At 56.9% G+C, this 18,501-nt stretch overlaps 5 protein-coding genes and 1 non-coding gene across 6 annotated transcripts; 4 read left to right on the plus strand and 2 right to left on the minus strand.

Moving 5' to 3' along the window:
• The first annotated feature begins 162 nt into the window (after positions 1-162).
• BJ171DRAFT_461341 (OPT oligopeptide transporter protein-domain-containing protein) lies at positions 163-3,107 on the plus strand. The gene is made up of 2 exons (XM_053108475.1): positions 163-662; positions 877-3,107. The coding sequence occupies exons 1-2, from the start codon at positions 369-371 to the stop codon at positions 2,911-2,913; spliced, it is 2,331 nt and encodes a 776-aa protein (XP_052964492.1). The 5' UTR covers positions 163-368; the 3' UTR covers positions 2,914-3,107.
• Positions 3,108-3,223: 116 nt separating this feature from the next.
• BJ171DRAFT_600877 (male sterility protein-domain-containing protein) lies at positions 3,224-8,319 on the plus strand. The gene is made up of 11 exons (XM_053115046.1): positions 3,224-3,873; positions 4,050-4,109; positions 4,294-4,466; positions 4,604-4,616; positions 4,737-4,815; positions 4,903-5,052; positions 5,265-5,441; positions 5,561-5,889; positions 5,980-7,322; positions 7,473-7,665; positions 7,823-8,319. Exons 1-11 carry the CDS (start codon positions 3,377-3,379, stop codon positions 8,169-8,171), a joined length of 3,363 nt encoding a protein of 1,120 aa, XP_052964493.1. The 5' UTR covers positions 3,224-3,376; the 3' UTR covers positions 8,172-8,319.
• Positions 8,320-8,562: 243 nt separating this feature from the next.
• Positions 8,563-8,635, plus strand: BJ171DRAFT_t199. Its single transcript has one exon. It is a non-coding gene; the product is annotated as a tRNA-Arg (tRNA).
• A 913-nt stretch (positions 8,636-9,548) lies between these two features.
• BJ171DRAFT_476625 (uncharacterized protein) lies at positions 9,549-10,212 on the minus strand (the record flags this gene model as incomplete). Its single annotated transcript, XM_053108839.1, has 2 exons — positions 9,549-9,832; positions 9,981-10,212. The coding sequence occupies 2 exons, from the start codon at positions 10,210-10,212 to the stop codon at positions 9,549-9,551; spliced, it is 516 nt and encodes a 171-aa protein (XP_052964494.1).
• A 2,426-nt stretch (positions 10,213-12,638) lies between these two features.
• BJ171DRAFT_513995 (uncharacterized protein) lies at positions 12,639-14,538 on the minus strand. Its single transcript, XM_053111794.1, has 2 exons — positions 14,252-14,538; positions 12,639-13,307 (listed from the first exon to the last, which is right to left on the minus strand). Exons 1-2 carry the CDS (start codon positions 14,428-14,430, stop codon positions 12,791-12,793), a joined length of 696 nt encoding a protein of 231 aa, XP_052964495.1. The 5' UTR covers positions 14,431-14,538; the 3' UTR covers positions 12,639-12,790.
• A 631-nt stretch (positions 14,539-15,169) lies between these two features.
• Positions 15,170-18,366, plus strand: BJ171DRAFT_513997 (aspartic peptidase domain-containing protein). Its single transcript, XM_053111795.1, has 6 exons — positions 15,170-15,547; positions 15,787-15,834; positions 16,067-16,436; positions 16,606-16,774; positions 16,876-17,165; positions 17,333-18,366. The coding sequence occupies exons 1-6, from the start codon at positions 15,323-15,325 to the stop codon at positions 17,881-17,883; spliced, it is 1,653 nt and encodes a 550-aa protein (XP_052964496.1). The 5' UTR covers positions 15,170-15,322; the 3' UTR covers positions 17,884-18,366.
• Positions 18,367-18,501: the final 135 nt, after the last annotated feature.

Below are 18,501 nucleotides of genomic sequence, written 5' to 3' on the forward strand. Positions count from 1 at the left end.
GTTCCGAGCCGTCGAGGCCAACCTTCGGCCCAGCAAAGCGACCACTTCCCAAGGCGCACCAAACTCTGCTTCCAACTCTGATGACACGCCCGACTGACTGTTCGTGCCATGCTACATACTTGCTTGCCAAAGCGGTACCTGTAGCCTCCGGACATGTCTCCTGCGATGTTGTACGCACTCCTGCGTCACCAGCGTGATCTATCCTATCTGGTCAGAAGGCTCTCCCGCCAACCTCCTCTCCTTGCGCCCCCTCTTCGCCCCGTCCCCAGAGGGCTCCTCTGGACCCGCGAGGCACATAAATATGAAGTGCCGCCCGGTCAGAAACAGACATCACTCGTCATCCAGCCGCCACCATCCCGTCCACAATCATGGCCGAGCCCGCTCACAAAGAGCACCACCACACCACCCCCAAGCTCGACACCGAGGAAAAGGAGGTCCTTGGGATCACCACCATCGACTCTGACGATGTCGAGCACCTCGATGCCCACAATGCCTACGCCCAGATCAGTGCCGTCGTCTCGACCACGGATGATCCCTCGATTCCTTGTTTCACCGTCCGTGCCATGTTCCTGGCGGTGTTCTTCTGTGTCTTCACCTCGGCCGTCAACGTCATTCTCTCCTTCCGCACAAATGCTTTCTCCGTCCCCGCCTATGTCGCCGTGGTAAGTGTCGGCTATACTCTGCACCTTTGTGCATTCTTTAGAAACGCCTGTCTGGTCGGGCGCTCCATGACTGGGCGCTTGCTCCATGACTGGGCACTCGCTCCACCTGCACTTGACTACCTTCGGCATTGCTCTTTGTTGTGTGCTGTCGCAGTGTGGGTTTTTGACCCATGCCCCGGTCGTATCTCCTCCCCCCCCCCTACCAAATGTCCAGATCGTTTCGTACCCCATCGGCATCTTTTTCTCCAAAGTCCTCCCCGATGTCCGCTTCAAGCTCTTTGGCGTCGAGAACTCGCTCAACCCCGGCCCCTTCTCCATCAAGGAGCACGTCCTGATTTACATCATGTCCAACACTGGTACCCCCTATGGAATCGACAACGTCATTGGTCAGATCGCCCCCCAGTTTCTGGGCGACACACAAATCCAAGTTTGGCACTCGATCCTCTGGATTCTCGCGACCCAGTGTATCGGTCTTGGCCTCGCTGGTATGGCCCGTGAGTTCCTGATCAAGCCCGCTGCCATGTACTGGCCCGGCAACATGGGTATCCTGGCCATGTTCGCTTCCTTCCACGACGAAACCACCAACGAAAGCGCAGCGCAATCCAAGTACAAGACGTCTCGATTCAAGTTCTTCTGGATCGCGTTTGTTGGCTCTTTCGTCTGGTACTTTGTTCCAGGCTTCATTGCGCCCGCTCTCCAAGCCATTGCGATTCTCTGTTTCTTTGGCGCCGGCCCAAACAGCATGGTCAACATCCTCGGCTCAGCTACAAACGGCGTTGGCCTCGGTGCCATCACCCTCGACTGGTCTCAGTTCAACCTATTCGTTCAGCCTCTGACGGCTCCCTTCTGGGTCAACTGCGTCCTCCTGGCGGGTTACGTGATCTGGTCATGGATTGTTGTCCCCATCGCCTACGTCAGCGACCTCTGGGACAGCAAGTTTGTCGGCTGTAAGAAGCCTGGCCCCAACGGCTGCGGCTTCCTCAATGGCAACGGCCTCTTCAACGGCTCCAACCTCGGCCAGCGCCTCAGCGGCCGTATCCTGCTGAACCCCAGCACCTTTGAGCTCGATATTGCTGTCTACAACACAGCTGCACCCATCCACCTCGGCATGTCCTTCATCTTTGTATACGCCACGTCCTTCATGGCCATAGCCTCGGCCATCACCCACGTTGCTCTCTGGTACGGCAAGGACATTGTCCAGCAGGCACGCGTTGCCATGAAGCAACTCAAGGAGGACCCCGAGCACCAAGATATCCACAACAAGCTCATGGCCGTCTACCCCGAAGTCAGCAACTGGATCTACCTCGTCATCTTCACGCTTTCGACCATCCTTATGCTCATTGTCGGCTCCTTCACGCCTTACAGACTCCAGTGGTGGGGTGTGCTGTTTGCCGTGGCCATCGGTGTCATCTTTGTGATTCCTCTCACGACAATCGTGGCTCTCTCTGGCCAGTACATTGGCCTCAATGTCCTGACCGAGTTCGTCATTGGTCTGATCGTGCCTGGGCAGATGATCCCCGTCATGTCATTCAAGTCGCTCGGCTACAACACCATGATCCAGGCACAGGTGCTGCTCAACGATCTCAAGATCGGCCACTACATGAAGGTGCCTCCCCGCGCCATGGTTGCTGGCCAGGTCATCGGTGCCATCCTCTCTGCCTTCGTCTGCGTCCCCGTCGCCACGGCCTTCACGCTCTCGCCCCTCTTTGGCAAGGGCGACTGGCAGGCCACTGGTCATGGTGTCTTCTACTCTGCCGGCACGATTTGGGGAGCCATCGCCCCGGCCCGCTTCTTCGGTGCCGGTGCTCTTTACCACGACATTCTCTGGGCCTTCCCCGTGGGCTTCCTCCTTCCCGTCCTCCCTTGGCTCGGAAACAAAATGTACAAGCATCCGTTCTGGCACTTGATCAACGTTCCCATCATGGTCAGTTGGATGGGCCCTCAGGTCGGCAACCAGGTCGTCATCATTGTTCCTTTCATCCTGGCCTTTATCTTCCAGCACTATCTCTTCCGCTACAAGAACGAGTGGTGGAAAAAGTACAACTTTGTTTTGTCGGCCGCCCTCGATTCGGGTGTTGGTATTGGCGCCATCGTCATTGGTATTCTCCAGCTGCTGTTCACAAAAACCGACGAAGACGGCAATGCTGTAGGCGGCTTCCTGATGCCCAACTGGCTTCTCCGACCTGATCCTTTGGCCACATACACCGATTACTACTGCTTTGGTCAAGACTACCTTGGCAACCCGATCTAAAAACCAGTGTGGAAAACGAGCTGGGCAGTATCAGCTCTCTGTTTCAATCATGGACCTGAAGTCAGACGATCTGCAGGCCGCGTGGTCAGCTGGAGCTGCGTCGTTTCTTCTCCTGTGGGCTCAAATCTTCTATGATGTTGTTGCTTCGATTGCATGGTCGCTCGTGCTTCTGAATACAATTCGCTATGAACAAAGTCTCGAGCCTGGCGCAGGAGCAGGCGGAATCTTGCCGCCGCACGCGACAGCCGCGTGGGGAACACCGTGTCCCCATGTTTGCGCATGCCCTGTTCTGGTGACACCTCCAATCCACCAACCACGCGTCGGGGGATCTCACCACCCGACGCAGGGGCTGTTGCGCCGGCGCTGATGGGTTGATCTCCTGGGCCCCGTCGCCCGGTCGGGACCATCTTCCTCTTCGATCCGTCTTCCTCCTGGGATCTGTCACCCCCCCCCGTCGAGCAACATGGTCCTCGGGTGTCTCCCGTGCTGGCTCTGCCTGCCCTGCGCTGAAAGCGATCGCAGCTGCCCGCCTGTGGGTACTGTGTCGATGCCAACCGCAGAGGCCACAGCAACCAGAAGCACCGAGCACAACGAACTCGCCAAAGCCGCCGACCAGCCCCCAGACAACGATGCTGCGAGCGCAAAGCCCAGGGCTCCCCCACACCCACTCAACCATCCGATCCAAACACCGCCTATGGATCCATTCGGGCCTTGGGTTCATCCGCTTGCAGCCATGATCCAGTTGGCTGCGACCGAGCCAGAGTGCCTGGCCATCTACACCCGCGAAGCTGGCCCCATCGAAAAATATACCTATCGCCAACTGTGGGACAGAGCCTTCTCCGTTGCGCAGTGCCTGAAGCAGCTCCCCGGCTGGACGGACGATATGGAAACAGTAGCCTTGCATTTTGAGCCCGAGGCGCACTGGGTATTCTCCACATATGCCGCATGGATTCTCGGAAAGTAGGGCCTCGTTTGTTCAAACCGTTCGCCTGCCGCATCTCATGCATCCGCTCGTCTGGCGCCAGCCTTTCTCGGGCCATCTTGCTGCCTCTGCGTCCTCGTATTGCTTCATCACGACTCATGACCTGCCACCCGTTGCACTCGAATTGGCGCCCGGACGTGTCGCCCTTCAACAGAAAGGTCATCAACTTTGCTCTGAATTGGCCTGCCTCCGTGCGCAACGAAATAGCAAAGCGGTAGGAGCAGCGCATATGAGCTCAACCCGATGCTGCTTTGGACAGCATGCCACCCCAGCACATGGAGGGAGTCAATGGATCCCATGCATCGGCCTCGACTGCCAGATTCGCTGACGGCGATGCTATGCAACATCATGGTCTGTCCCAATTCCACTCAAACCAATGCGGTGAACTTTGTGACAAGACTGAGCATAAAGTTCGTGCTCTACTACTCCGTGGCGCCAGGGCGAATCGAAGGCGTCGAGGCAGTCGACATCGGGTCGTTCTCGCTGGTGAGCAACATCCCCCGACCCTCGACAGAGCATCACGGGCCTCTCGATGACAGCTTTGCCTATCTCTGCACCTCAGGAACAACAGGTACGATACTAAGCGGTGCGAGGCAGAGCTCTTGACTTAGTTACAGGACAGAGGCTTTCGCCGCTGGTTACTTTCGCAATCATATACTCCACGGGAGATGTCCATCGACTAACACGATCACGGTCTCACCCCGATAGGCACCCCGAAGACGTAAGCGTTCCCGCCGCCAGTCCGCGCGTCTGCATCAGCAAAATATGGACCGCTGCTAGGCCTCTCAGGTCGGTTGCAGACAAAGAGATGTGATAATTAACAGCGTCGATGTGGCTCCAGCTTCCCGATTTCTCATACGGCTGGTCGGATGACGCGGCCTTCGTATGGTGGGCCCTACCGCGGAAACTGTATCTTCCAGGTGAGCCCGCAGTTCGAATAAAATGGCACAGGCCTGTGCAACAACAAGATCTCTGAACGATCCGAATTCATTCTAACTTGATTGCAGAAACCATCCTTTTCGGCATCGTTTGGATCACTTGCCATGAGTTCAAACATCAAAGGCTCCGTTTGGTTTCCCAAGCTGACGCAGAACTATGCTGAACAAGCCCGGAGCGTTGTGGACCTGCTTGACGACGGACTGGACATCCTCAAAGGAGTAAGATGCGCTGGTGATTGTGACGATCAAATGTACCTGCGATCGGCCGAGGCTCGGGCACAGCATCCACAGCATCCACAGCATCCACAGCATCCACAGCATCCACAGCATCCACAGCATCCACAGCATCCACAGCACTCCGCCCCGCCTCTTGAATGCATCGGCATGGTCGAATTGACTGTTATGTCTTCCACTCAATTTATCCTGAACAGACGCCATCCTTCATCAAAATTGTCTTTCGCGTCGCAACCAGAGAGCGACCGCACCAGACTTGGCCGCACACTAAGCAGATCAGCATGGGATCGGAGCTGATCCCGATTGCGATGGTTTGGTGGGTTAAGGAGCTGTGTCCGAATGCTCTGATTCAGTGCGGATATGCTTCCAGCGAGGTGAGTAAGCGATCATGCATAACTCAAGGCGATTACTGTCCGATCAATGTCAACACAAAAGATTCAATTGCGGACCAAGATGCAATAGTAACGTACATGATTTATTGGCACCAATGTAGTCATCGGTTATACAGGCCTTTGGATTCTGCGTGATTCGACCCTCTGATCCTACTCCAGAGCGCCTGGTGTACTCCATCAAGCGACCCAACGTTACTTGTCTTCTCTTTGATGAAGACGGAAATCCAGTGGATCGGAATGTGTCCAACAGCGGAATACTCGTCTTTGCCGTTGGCAAAGATGACTCCGTCAGGAACCATCCCAGTTTTGTTCAGTCAAACAGAGAAGACAGGCTCGCCTCATTCGGTTACCTTGAGGATGGATCTCCTCGCGTTTGCACCATGGATCATGTCGAGCTTGTAGATGACGACAAGTTTGTGGTGTTTGGAAGGTGGGTGCCTGGTAACGTGAAGTGGATGCATTGAAGACTGTTGCTTGGTACTCCAAACAAAACACAATTAACACGTCGTTCACGCTCCAGGGTCGGCCAGAAAGTCAAAGTGAATGGTGTTTTTGTAGACCTCAATTCGCTCGAGAACATCGTGACAACCACGCTTTCCCACATGGTGTCCGACTGTATCTTCATTCAGACTTCCGAGCTTGAGATTATATTGATTTACTCACCAAACAAAGATTCAAACATTGCTACAACTCCCAAGCAAGTTCTCGAGGCTGCAGAGAGTATTCTACTTCTCCAAAATATCCCAAAGGTCCCGATCCACAACTGCTTGGAGCTCGACGAGTTCCCCTTCAACGACTCGGGCAAGCGCGACCTCAAGAAGCTCAGGCGTTTCGCCGAGCATGCCAAGTACTTTGGCGAGTCGGTTATCTATCCAACCCTTGACATCGTCAACACTCCCCTGTCCCGCACTGCCGCCAAGATCTCCACACTTGGCAGCCAGATCATCGACAACCCCGCCCTCGACGGCCGCAACTACTACATCGGCGGCGTCGGCTTTGACTCGCTGAGTGTCGGCCGTCTGGCCCTCGCCATCAAGGACGAGTTCAATGTTGAGATCTCGCCACTGATCCTCCTGTCGAACGGAATGACACCGACTGATGTCGCCCAGCTAGTTGTCGACATCCTCGACGACAGACCGATGATTCCGCCGACAGTTGATCTGGCTGCCGAGGCCGCCAAGCTCGACGATGCGAGTGTGACGGCCGAGGGTCTCCCTCCGTTTGTCTATCCCAAGGACCCTCGCGGCATCGTCCTGACCGGTGCCACTGGCTTCCTCGGTGCCTTCCTGGTCTTTGAGCTGGCCCACAAGTTCCCTCGGGCCAAGATCTACTGCCTGGTCCGAGCCCCGACCGAGCAGGTGGCTGTCGAGCGCATCATCAGCACGGCTCAGAAGCTGGTCCTCGATCCGAGCCAGAGAGCCTTCCTCGACCACAGCCTCAAGTCTCGACTCGTTGGACTGTGCGGCAACCTGTCGCAGGACAAGTGGGGACTCTCGGACGAGCGATGGAAGGAGATCAGCGAGGAGACCGACATGATTGTTCACAACGGCGCCGAGGTCCACTGGCTGTTTGACTATGACAGACTCAGGGGACCCAACGTCCTCAGTACGGCGACGGCCCTGAGACTGGCCACAACCCACCACCTGAAGCCGCTGCATTACATCTCGACCATCGGCACGATCCCGATGGCCAAGAAGGCAGACAAGCCGCTCGAGGAGAAGATCTACTCGGCCTGGAACATCTCTGGCGGGTATGGCCAGACCAAGTGGGTCTCTGAGCAGCTGGTCAACAAGGCACGATCGAGGGGAGTACCTGCGACGATCATTCGCCCAGCCGTCATTGCTGGCGACAGCCAGTACGGAGGTGAGTCGAGTGTGGTGTGATGTGGTGTGATGTGATGGAGATGTCTCATTCGCTCATATGAACTGGCCATGAATCGATGGTCTCGATTGTCAAGTGCCACTCATCACCAACTAATACCAACTGACACCTTCACACCCACCATCGCTCTAGTGTCCAACTCTGATGACTATATCTGGCGATATGTCAAGGGATGCATCCAACTCGGTGTTGCTCCCTCGCACGCCACTCTCGTCACGATGACCATGGATCCCGTCGACCACGTCGCCAAGGTGGTTGCCGAGATTGCCGGCACGGAGGAGTCCCTGTCCAAGTTTGTGTTCCACATCAGCGACTCGGAGCACAGGTGAGGAGTGTGTGATGTGGTGTGAAGTGCGATGTGGTGTGCGATATGGTGGATGGTGGATCCTGACTCTGATTACTCACTCACTCACTCACTCACTCACTCACTCACTCACTCACTCACTCACTCACTCACTCACTCACTCACTCACTCACCGCAGTGTCCTCTCCGAGACCCGGCTGTTTGAGATTGTCAGGAACCATGGCTGGCCGATCCTGTTCGAGACCCGCGAGCAGTTCAAAGAGGCATTTCACTCCCACCCCGCCGTCGAGAGCAACGCCCTGTTCCCGCTCATGCACATCATGATGGACATGTCCTTCAAGATCGACAACGCCAACACCCGCTCGATCTACCCGACTCCCTGTCCCTCGCTGGAGGAGGTTGTCGAGAAGTGTATCAGCTACTTGAACCACGCTCGCTTCCTTCCCAACCCCATCAAACCGTCGAGCGAGCTGAAGGACGAGGAGTATCCCGAAGTCAGCATCTTTGGCCGCACCGGACGTAGCTAGATACCACGGTACCAGATCAATGACACACCGCACTCTGATCGCCAGCCTATACTGGTTCGATTTACAGCCAATCCAATAAAAAACGGCACACCCCGGATATTGGTCGTTGAGCGGGTATTTTGTTGCCTTAGAACATCGCGAGCTGGACAAACAGCTCTCCGAGGATACTTTATGTCTTTTCCTCCAGTCTCAATAACAAAGCATTTATTAAAGCTCCATCTCTCTCTCTCTCTCTCTCTCTCTCTCTCTCTCTCTCTCTCTCTCACCATACGATTCTTATCGCTGCGCTGGTATTCATGCAACCCACAAGCCAAAGCAACGGCGACGCAACATTGTCCAGATTTCTCCGCGCATCATAGGTCATATATGGCAAAATTGTTCAAACTCACAAGGGCGTGTAGATCAGTGGATAGATCGTCTGACTTCGGATCAGAAGGTCGCAGGTTCGAACCCTGTCTCGCTCGCATTGTTTTGCTCCTCTCTCCCTGACGAGTCTCTCCGTGTTCACAATCTGTCTCTCAGCGTTTCCAAAATGAAATGGGACACCCCGTTTTGAGCCATGCCGGGGCTTTTTTTCTGTGACCTGTATACACCCATCCACTCATTGCGTTCATGGCCAAACACAGCACCCTCGATTTTCGCATCGCTGCACTCGGAGGCTGCCAAAGTGATCTGTTCTATTTCTTATGGCATAGTTAGACGCATGCCATCGCATACTACGCTGACAAATGGGTTGTTGGCAGGTGTCCCAGTGTCCCATTTCCCCCTGAATCCAGTGTACACAACTTTTTTTCTCTCTCTCTCCTTTGTCAGCTCGCCTGGATATGGTCTGCATTAGATGTATTTGCCCAGTCGCTACTTGGAAAAAAGGGAAGGACATGCTGACGGATCCCGCTGTGCATTTTGCTGGCGATTGCTCGTCCAGCACGCCGACATTTCCCTCAATCATCTCATCGCCATATACCGATATTAGCACGGCCTACGCACTCCGGGGATCTTCAAACCAACCCATTCACACTGCCAGGCCACGCCCGACTCTGTGTTCTGGCTTGCAGCAAAGCCAGAACCAGGACTCTCCTGTCCCAACAGAGAGCCAAGCGCATCCCGGCACCACATCGATATGGGAGAGGAACAAACGAGCTACTTACTAGGGAGTGTGTGTAAAAGCAACGGTATGTACATGTGTCATTGGAGGGAGGGGAAAGGGGGGGGGAGAAACGGAGAAACGGAGAAACGGAGAAACGGAGAAACGGAGAAGAGGAGAAGAGGAGAAGAGGAGTAGAGGAAAAGAGAAGCGGATGGCAGGTCCGCCACCTCCACGAGTCATCGAGTTGTCGTTCAAATCAAAAGTCAGGGAGGAAGGGAGGAGGCCCATGCCTACTCCAGATCATGATCATCTTCTTCGGAATGCTCGTTCTCGGACTTGGAGCCACGTTTGGCCGTGCCCGAGTTTTTGCCTCGGTTACGGATTCGAGCCGGGGGGAGAATACCATTGCAGACATCCAAGTGTTCCTTGTGCACATGTGCTCTATAGAAACCAAGCCCGCACTTGTGGCATTGGTACGCGCACGTGCTTCCGTGGAGACGACGGATGTGCACTTGCAGATCATATTTGCTCACAAAGCTCATTTCGCAGCTTGTGCATTTGAAGGGCCGTTCGCCTGTTCAAGCGGAAGGGTTAGAGCGCTGGGCAATCAGTAACGACAGAGCGGCTGCTTGAGAGCCGCGCCAAGCTCATTGTGGTCGTGGCTCGATCCGCTCGGATAGACAATCTCATCGATTTCCAGGACATGGATGACTCGTACTTACACGAATGGCGCATGAAGTGGCTCTCGAGGCGATCCGGTCGATGGAAAGACCGGTTGCACCCTTCGAACGTGCAATGGTAGACCTTCTTTTCAGGAGGGGGAGGCCGCCGAACCCGTTTCCGGATCGGGCCCCCGCCGGCACTGACGAGCTCGTGCTCGGATAGAGAGCCGCTGATGCTGTTGAGCGAAGTGACACTATTGAGGGTGTCGTCGGATTCATTGTAGGCATCCATAAGGGCCTGTGGATTGGCCAAACCCAGGGCAGACTTTGCGAGAACTTGGTCGGGGGGCAGTGCCCCCGACTGCGATGCACGCAGAGGCTGTGTAAGGGACTGGAGTTGCTGTGGCGAATGCAACGAAGGTTGAAATGGCTGTGTGGACTTTTGAAGCGGCTGGGGATGCGGCTGGGAGAAGGACTGGAGCGATTGCGAGAGTGTGTGCTGGAGCGGCTGCTGAAGCGACTGCTGGAGCGACTGCTGGAGCGTCTGTTGCGGCGATTGAAGAGCTTGTGGCAGAGATGGGAACGGTTGCTGCTGTTGCTGTGGTTGCTGCTGAGGATGTTGAGAGTGCCGATGATGCTGATGGGACTGCGACTGCGGATGCTGGAACTGCTGTTGTTGGTGCTGTTGGTGTTGTTGGTGTTGCTGCTGTTGTTGCTGCATGGCCTGGAGGAATTGGACATTTGGGGACTGTGCGATCAGCAGCGGATCGGGACAGTAAACCAGCGTCGCCGAGCTTGCTTGTCTGGATGGCGTGGGACAGGAAAAGAGAGTGTCGTTAGAGCACATCGTTCATGGCAGCGGGCGAAGCCGAGGGCCTGTCTGCTGGCACCGCGGAGGAGGCTTGTCGCGGGGAACGAGCAAAAGCGACGGACGCATCGCGGCCACGCGATCAGGAATCCCACGAGGCGCTGTTAACCGGACATCAGGGTGGCTCTCGACGACCACGGCGGTATGCCCGCACCAATCCGCAGGATCGACAGGGGAAGATGAGCCGTGTGCGCTGAGCAGTCGGCACTGGAGACGAAACAAACTGGGGAGGCTGGGCGGCCAAAGCCAATAGCGACTGCAAACACTAGAAAACAAAAGAGAGTGCGCTCCAAAAGGTAGAATGGCAAAAACAGCCCACCCTTACAAAAGCCAAAAATAAGACCAAGAGTTCCATCCAAAATACAGGCGACAGCAGCAACGACGACGATGATCGGACATCCGATTGTACGGGTACCAAGCCGGTGCGCCACTCGGTCGGCAGACCACCACCGCCCGACAACGAGACGAGATCGGACCATGCTGCGGCCCGAGTGAATGACGAGATCAGGCTCGTCAAAGACACGTTCAAGTACCTTGATGGTCCCATCAGTGACGAATCGAGGACGTTCTCAGGGCGTTGCGGGATCCGGGACAAGACAGACGATAGATCCAGGGAGCTGCTCTGGGGCTGGATGGCAGCAAGATGTTGCTGTGGTTGCTGCTGGGCCTGGGGTCGCGGAGGCACAAAGCCAGAAAAGGGATGCGACTGCGGGTGGAAATGTTCGGCGGAAGGGTACGGATGGGTGATCTGCTGCAGGGGTATAAACTGACTGCTGGTAGGATAGGGTTGGAGATAGAGTGGTTGAAGCGACGACGGAGCAAAGGGGGAGGGCGACGACGCCGCGGACGAGGCCGATCGATCAGCGGTGGTGGGCAGAGACATGGGGCCGGCAAAGAGAGGCGACGACGAGTAAAATGACTGGGCGGGAACACCAGCGGCGGTGGACGGGTCCTCTTCTTCCAGTACCGAGTCCTCTGGAGGGGGCGGCAGCAGCGAGGTCATGCACGAGAGAGGAGGAAGGCGAGGAGAAGCGAGCAGGATGATAGGGGGGGATGACGAAGGCGGCTGGTGGCTCGCAAGAGAGGCAGGGGAGGGGAGGGGCGACGGCAGCGGACAGGAGGCCGATCGGGCCGCGGAGGGTGGTGCCGAGAGTGGTGCCGAGACAACAGGAACACGAAGGACAGGACGGGTCCGGCAGCGAACGCAACAGGACGAGAGCAGGTCAGGGCAAAGAAGAACAACGTGCGGCGCCCAAGACCAACCCGAAACCAGGCGAAAAGCAAAATCGTCACTGTGACCGAAGCGAACACGTGCGGGCCGAGTGGGGACAAGCGACAGTGGTTCTGTGCAGTGGTTCCGTGAAGCCTCGTTCTGTGCGCTGTATGTGCTGCGCTGCGCCGCGATTGGCTGTGTGTGTTGAAGGTTGTGCTGTGCTGTTGGTTGTGCTGTGCTGCTGGTTGTGCTGTGCTGCTGGTTGTGTCTGTGTTGAGGGTTGTGGTGCACTGTGCTGTCGCATGTTGTGCTGCACCCGCTGGTCGTGTCACTTCTGTGCTGCCTCTCTTCGCTCACTCTGTGTCCTCCCCCCTTGTCCTGCCCGAGTTCTTCCGCTGTTCCCAGCCGCCCTTGCCCGGCCCACAAGCTGCGTGGGAATTCTGTGTCGTGGCCTGGTGCTGCCGCCTGTGCTCCCACAGACCCCGTGCCTCGCTCCCGCTTCTGTTCGTGTGGGGTCGTCCCGATGTGTGCATGTGCCCTTGCCCACCCACCCTCTCTGGGGCTTGCGGTCTCTGGCCTGTGCTTCTGGTCACCCACTCGCACTGCCCCTGGGTAACCCGCCATCGCGCCCATATGCTCGGCTGCCATCGTGCAGTGCGCACGACATATATTCTTCGGACTTGCTCGCCTACAGACGTGAACGCTGGCTGCTCACCGAAAGGAGCCTTGCATCGTGGACCGGGAGGAGCAATCGTCTCTGGACGAGTGGATTGGCTGGTCCTTGGCCATTTACGAATCCTTGGGATAGGGGGCGCCAATGAGCTCGTCGTTCTCTTGCCACTTTTGCTTGGCCTTGACGTCCTTATGAGTGTCCTGTCCAAAGCCCACCAGGTTGTCGGACGCACGCTGGAACATATCGGGGAAGGCAACGCGGTGGATGACCGGCTTCTCAATGAGGTTCCAGATCAGTTGGTCGTTGGCCTCGCGCTTGCGGATCGCAAACCACTTTTCGTTCTCGGCATGAATCTTGTCGTTGCTGATGGCGAGCGAGTTCAGGAACTCGGCCAGAGGATGCACCTCCTTGCCCGCCGACAGGTATTCGTTGCCACGGTAGATGAACACGCCCAGGATCAGAGTACCCAGGAGCTTTGTCCAGAACGGAGACGAAAAGTTCTCGCCGCGTCCACCGGCGCCGGTGTCGCTGCCGTCAATGACGCCGTGCGAGTTGGTGCCGTGCTTGGGGGCCTGGGGTATCGTTACCGTGTCTTGCCAGAAGCCACCGGGGTACAGCTCTTCGTGAGGCCATCTGAGGACCACGAGCCAAACACGACATTTGAGGTGTTGATGTATATGCCGTACATGTCGGAGGAGAGCCGATGGATGTCGCGTGGGTGTTGTGTAGCATCAATGGTCGGTAGCGATGGATTTCCAAATCGCGGTGGAGGGGTCCGACGGCAGATATCCAGATGATGATGCATTGCAGTACGGCAAGACCATGACAAAACCACGTCGAAACGCCGGATTCGGGTTCGGATGCGGATGCCGGAGCCAGCACGTCCAGACAAGCAGATCGATCGGTTGTCGCCCAGACACCACGTCCAGACGCCGCGTCCAAGAGCGTTGTTCGTCGTTCAGTTCAGTCAGGCAGCCGTCATAGATCGGTTGCGTAAGCCGAGGGCGTGTCGATATTCGGCGTAGAGTGGTCGTTGTAAATCGGCATTGCCGAGGGATGGAATACATCAAAAGCACCAAACAAGATCCATTCGTTAGATTGGACTGCAAAGGTGTTTGTCCAAGTTCATCGACAATGACGATAATCCCCAATCCTCGACCGCCCAAATGAACGCCCGAGCATTCATTCAGTTGGTGTCTACTGTCGACACTGAGCGGCTTTCCGATGGCGGCCCAGCTGCCGTCCTCGTCAGAGCAAGGAAACCGGGCATCCGATCCACGATCCACCCCCGCAACATAACCAATCCATTCCGTCCAAAGCACGATCCCCTTTCCATCCGAAAGAATGTCCCAGTGGATATCCAATATCTGGGATCCAAAGTCCTGCGCCTCACTCTGGGCCGCCTTCAAATGTCCCCCGTCCTCCTTGCTGTTTCGTCTCGGAAGTTTTGGAAGTCGCTTCGATGGATTGGGATCGCCCTGGCGATATCCCCGGAGCCGTATGCATAGAAACCATGGCCACCGGACTTCGACGCCTGCCAATATGGTCACTCAATCCGTAGCTGGTCTGCCACTTACTCTCGGGCGACTTTCAGATACTCTTCGGGATGCAGCTTCTCGGGGGCGCTGTGATCATCGTGGTGGGCACCACCGCGGACGGCGCTGGAGGAGGAGAGGCTGCGAATCGCCGCGGCACTACGGGAGCGTGTGGCGAGGATGCGGAGGGCCATGGTCGTGGGCTTGAGCGGGAGCACCATTGCTGCTGTTCGTTTCGTGGAGGCGCTTGCGACAGATAGCGGCAGCAGCTCTTGCAGGACGCAACCCTCGACAGGAAGCCGATGTTGGGGGCTCGAAAAAAGAGAGAAACGGCGGGGGGTGTTCCGTGGCACCAGCGAGGGACGGCCGACACATACACCTGGCTCGAACCGCCCACACGAATCGATTTCATTTTCATTTCCGATCCAAATTGAATCCATTAGCGCAGCCACGCGCAGTCCGACAAGTAGCTGCGCATCATACACACACACACACACACACACACACACGGAGCGGCACAAGGCAAGGCAAGGCGCGGCTGAGGGTGTCTGTACATCCGCGCTCGGGCGGCCGGCCTGTGCCACCGACGGTGGTGGCTGGTGGAGCAGCAACAGCAACAGCAACAGCAACAGCAACAGCAACAGCAACAGCAACAGCAACAGCAACAGCAACAGCAACAGCAACAGCAACAGCAACAGCAACAGCGAGAGCAACAGCATGCCACAGAAACAGCAGCAGGCCACACACAAAGCAACGGCACACGCACAAAACAGCAACCGGACCAATCAGCCAGCACCTGGCGCGCCGCTGCGGTCGCACTTGGCATCCCTGTACCACCACCGCCACCGTCCCGATGCCACGCGGTGCGGCGCCGCTTCCTGGCTCGCGTCGATCGCAATCTGCTCAGCCGTGTTTCTCCGTCCCAAGGCTGCGGGGGGAAGGAAGGAAAGGAGGGGAACTGGGCCTGGGTCGCCGCGGCTGTCCTGCGGGGGGGGGGACCCATCCGGCTCCTGCCTGGCTCCCGGTCTTCTGCCGCCGTCGCTGCTGCCGCTCTGTCTGCCGGCCATCCCCTCATCGCCCAGAGCGACGCCGCCGTCGCCGGCTGCTACTTCTATGAGACATTTCGTCGCCGTCTTCGTGGCTCTGCTCCATGTGGCCCTGCTGCCCTGGGCGCTGGCAGTCGCTGCCGAGGTCCGTCTGGTGCATTTGGCCTCGACGGACAAGTACTCGCTTGTCGATCGGTTGAACCGCAATGCTGCCTTCACCAAAGCCAAGCTCGGCGCATCCAGCCGCGGCCGGGCACCAGCGCTGCGAGAGCTTCTGGCCTTTGACAACCAAGTGAGTGACCAACCCTCACGCCTCCGTATCGCAGTCTTTTTGAACGGGCTCGATGTGCATGGCCAGCACGGAAAAGCGATATGCCGGCCTGTCTTCCCAGGCCCAGTCTGCCCAATCCCGATGTTTACGGGCCTGTGCTTGGCCCACCGGCCAGTCGTCCTGCAACTACAGCCCCCGCTTACGCATCGCTTCCTGTCTCGCTCTGCCCGATTTCGTGTGCCCGCGGTGCTGTCCGACAGACCGAGAGCGAGCTGCCACTCATATCCAACCCCGCGAGCCTGTTCGAGGTAGACCCCTGTCGGCTATGCCTGCTGCAAAATCGCCTGTCCTCGTGGCGGCGCTTGTCGCCGGTATTACGGCTGAATCCTGCCGTTGAAGGCCCCGAGCCCGAGCCCGAGCTCCTGGTCCGTGGTCCAGGCTCGGGCTTGCGTGCCAAGCCCGGATGGGCCCGTGTATTTGTCCCGTCTCGTCTTGTCGGCTTACCACCGCCGGCCTTGCTCCTTCCCGCTCGCCATACAGTATGCCGCGGTCATCTCGCTGGGCACGCCGCCTCAGCCCTTCCGTGTCATCATGGACACCGGCTCCGCCAACCTGTGGGTCTTTTCCAACTCGATTGTCCTGCCGCCATCCAAGAACGTGAGCACCTTCAACGGCAACACTTCGTCGACGGCCCAGGTCGTCCCCAACGGCGCCAACGTCAACATCACATACGGCACAGGTCATATCTATGGGGGGCTCTACGCCGACACCTTTCAGATCAGCGGCGCCCGCGTCATTGGCCAGCAGTTTCTGCTGGCAACGTGGTGCGATGGCCTGATATACAACCTCCTGGACGGCTTCTGGGACGGCATTCTTGGCCTCGGCTATCCCCGCCTCGCCACTCCCTCAGGTTCGTGCCCGTCCCCTTCACACACACATTCCCACCGCACCCACACCCGATTCGCTCGACCCAGCCTCGTTGTGGCGATGCACATGCATGTACTCTTCTCTGGTCTCACGCTCTGCTCACCTATCCGCCATTCCCGCGGATATCTCACTTCGGTCCCGCGCCGTCGCAGCCAAGGGGCTTCGTCCTGTCCCTCCTCTGACCAACATGCTCAAAGGCGGAGCCAACGGTCTTTTTTCCTTCTGGTTCAATCAAGCCTCGGCCTCGGACCCACAGGCCCTGCTCGGCAAATTCACTTTGAACGGATGCAACTCGGACTACTATGCCGGCGACCTGCTTTGGTATCGATTCTTTCCAACACACTTGGAGCTCGGTTCTTGAGCAGGACGTGGGACTCGACAGCAGAACGGGGGTTTGACGTGCTTCTTTCTTGATCCAACAGCATTCCCATTGTACAGAATCAGCAATATGGCCTCTACGACCACTGGCGCATCCCCGTCGACAACGTCACCGTAGGATCCCAGCTGTTGGACCTCCCCTCGACCGACCAAGTGGCCATCATCGACACGGGCACGTCGTCCCTGGGTCTGCCCAACTCCATATACGACAGCGTCATCCAACAGTTTGATATCCTTGGCTGGTCTGGTAGCATAGCCGCAGTGCCTTGTTCCCAAGTCGATTCGATGCCAGCCATAACGATCTCGGTTGGAGGACACGCCTTTCCGCTTTCCCGTAGGTTCTATACGATGGCTCCGAGAGCAGCGCGGACGGCTCCGTCGGACCCATAGGCACCCCTCCCCCTAGCTCAATGTGCCGTGTGTTCTCCGTCATCGCTGTACCTCCTTATCCCGTCCATGGTTCTAATTCGCTCCGTGGATATCTCCTCCTCTGCCTCATAGCAAACGAGTACGTCTCTCGACAAGGCGACGGCTGCTTTTTGAATTTCATCAAAGTCAACGGCTTTGTCGATGGCCTGATCCTTGGTCTGCCTTTTCTGAGAAGATATTACACGATCTTTGACATGGCCAACAACCAAGTCCGTGTCGCCGCATCCAGAGCAACGAACTCGTCCGGGCCATCCTCTGGATCCTCTGGATCCGGCTCAAGCACGTGCGAATGCACGTCGTCTGTGCAGCTCGAAGCTGATCTGATCCCGTCAAGCAACGTCATCCGCATCGGCGATCTGCAAGTCGATATCGGCCTGTTTTCGGCCATCGTAGCTGGCAGTGTGCTCGTGATAGCGAGCACCGGCCTGATTATGTGGCGCTTCCGACAGAATCACCTCCGGCGCACGAATCGGCCGACCGATGATCATACCGTATCCGATATCGGCTACGACAAGGGCAAGTCTCAAGAGAAAGCGAATTACTCCGCAACTGTTATTATTCAGGACTACGATCTCTCAGATGACGCCGGCAGCTCACCGCGCCTCGGTGGAAGTACTTGCTGAATCACTTTCGAATCGAGGAGTCTCCGTCAATACCACCAACACAAGAGCAATCCCCCGGCTGCCTCACCTTTCTCAACCAACTCATAAGCTGGTTTGTCTCTGCGCTTTTTTTCGTTTACCCAACCCCTTTTCGTTCCAGCCATGCCGGCCATGTGTTTTTGTGTCTTCTCATGCTTTGCCTTCTCTGCTGCCTTGTCTGCCCCTGAATCTGCCCCCTTTCGGTTTATCGGACATGTACGAACGGTATTTCGCTCGGGGAAGTGCGTCTATTCCAAACCTCCGTGATTCTTCCTTGGCCTTTACCCTCTCTTCCGATGATATCTATCCTCTTCTTGCGGCACGCTCGCAGATCATACCTCGTTCTTCTATGTCGGTGCCTACATCTATGCAATCCCTGGCTCTTGTACATACTGTGGTGCTTTCCTCCCTGATTTTTGCGTGTACAGCCTTTCCTTGAAAATAAAAAAATCATATATAAAAAAACAGGTGCCGCCAAACTTTTGAGGCCCAATCCGATCGGCAATGGCCGCCTGGTCCTCTTGGACACTGTGGATGGAGATGGCCTTCGAAACGATCCAGTGGTTGGAGCATATCCTGATGACAAGGCTGCCGTGCCCT

The sequence above is a fragment of the Polychytrium aggregatum genome, assembly GCF_025602895.1.
Source record: "Polychytrium aggregatum strain JEL109 chromosome Unknown BJ171scaffold_31, whole genome shotgun sequence".
NCBI classification, from domain to species: Eukaryota; Fungi; Chytridiomycota; class Chytridiomycetes; order Polychytriales; genus Polychytrium; species Polychytrium aggregatum.

What these genes read in the sequence shown, in the direction of transcription:
- BJ171DRAFT_461341 (XM_053108475.1), top strand. Translation starts at nt 369, where the DNA reads ATGGCCGAGCCCGCTCACAAAGAGCACCACCACACCACCCCCAAGCTC. An exon ending in TCCCCGCCTATGTCGCCGTG is followed by an intron (nt 663 to 876) that starts GTAAGTGTCGGC and finishes CCAAATGTCCAG; the next exon opens with ATCGTTTCGTACCCCATCGG.
- BJ171DRAFT_513995 (XM_053111794.1), bottom strand. Translation starts at nt 14,430, where the DNA reads ATGGTGCTCCCGCTCAAGCCCACGACCATGGCCCTCCGCATCCTCGCC. An exon ending in TATCTGAAAGTCGCCCGAGA is followed by an intron (nt 13,308 to 14,251) that starts GTAAGTGGCAGA and finishes CGTGGTCCTCAG; the next exon opens with ATGGCCTCACGAAGAGCTGT.
- BJ171DRAFT_513997 (XM_053111795.1), top strand. Translation starts at nt 15,323, where the DNA reads ATGAGACATTTCGTCGCCGTCTTCGTGGCTCTGCTCCATGTGGCCCTG. An exon ending in TATGCCGGCGACCTGCTTTG is followed by an intron (nt 16,775 to 16,875) that starts GTATCGATTCTT and finishes TTGATCCAACAG; the next exon opens with CATTCCCATTGTACAGAATC. An exon ending in ACACGCCTTTCCGCTTTCCC is followed by an intron (nt 17,166 to 17,332) that starts GTAGGTTCTATA and finishes TCTGCCTCATAG; the next exon opens with CAAACGAGTACGTCTCTCGA.
- BJ171DRAFT_600877 (XM_053115046.1), top strand. Translation starts at nt 3,377, where the DNA reads ATGGTCCTCGGGTGTCTCCCGTGCTGGCTCTGCCTGCCCTGCGCTGAA. An exon ending in GCCGCATGGATTCTCGGAAA is followed by an intron (nt 3,874 to 4,049) that starts GTAGGGCCTCGT and finishes GCCCTTCAACAG; the next exon opens with AAAGGTCATCAACTTTGCTC. An exon ending in GCGGATATGCTTCCAGCGAG is followed by an intron (nt 5,442 to 5,560) that starts GTGAGTAAGCGA and finishes GCACCAATGTAG; the next exon opens with TCATCGGTTATACAGGCCTT.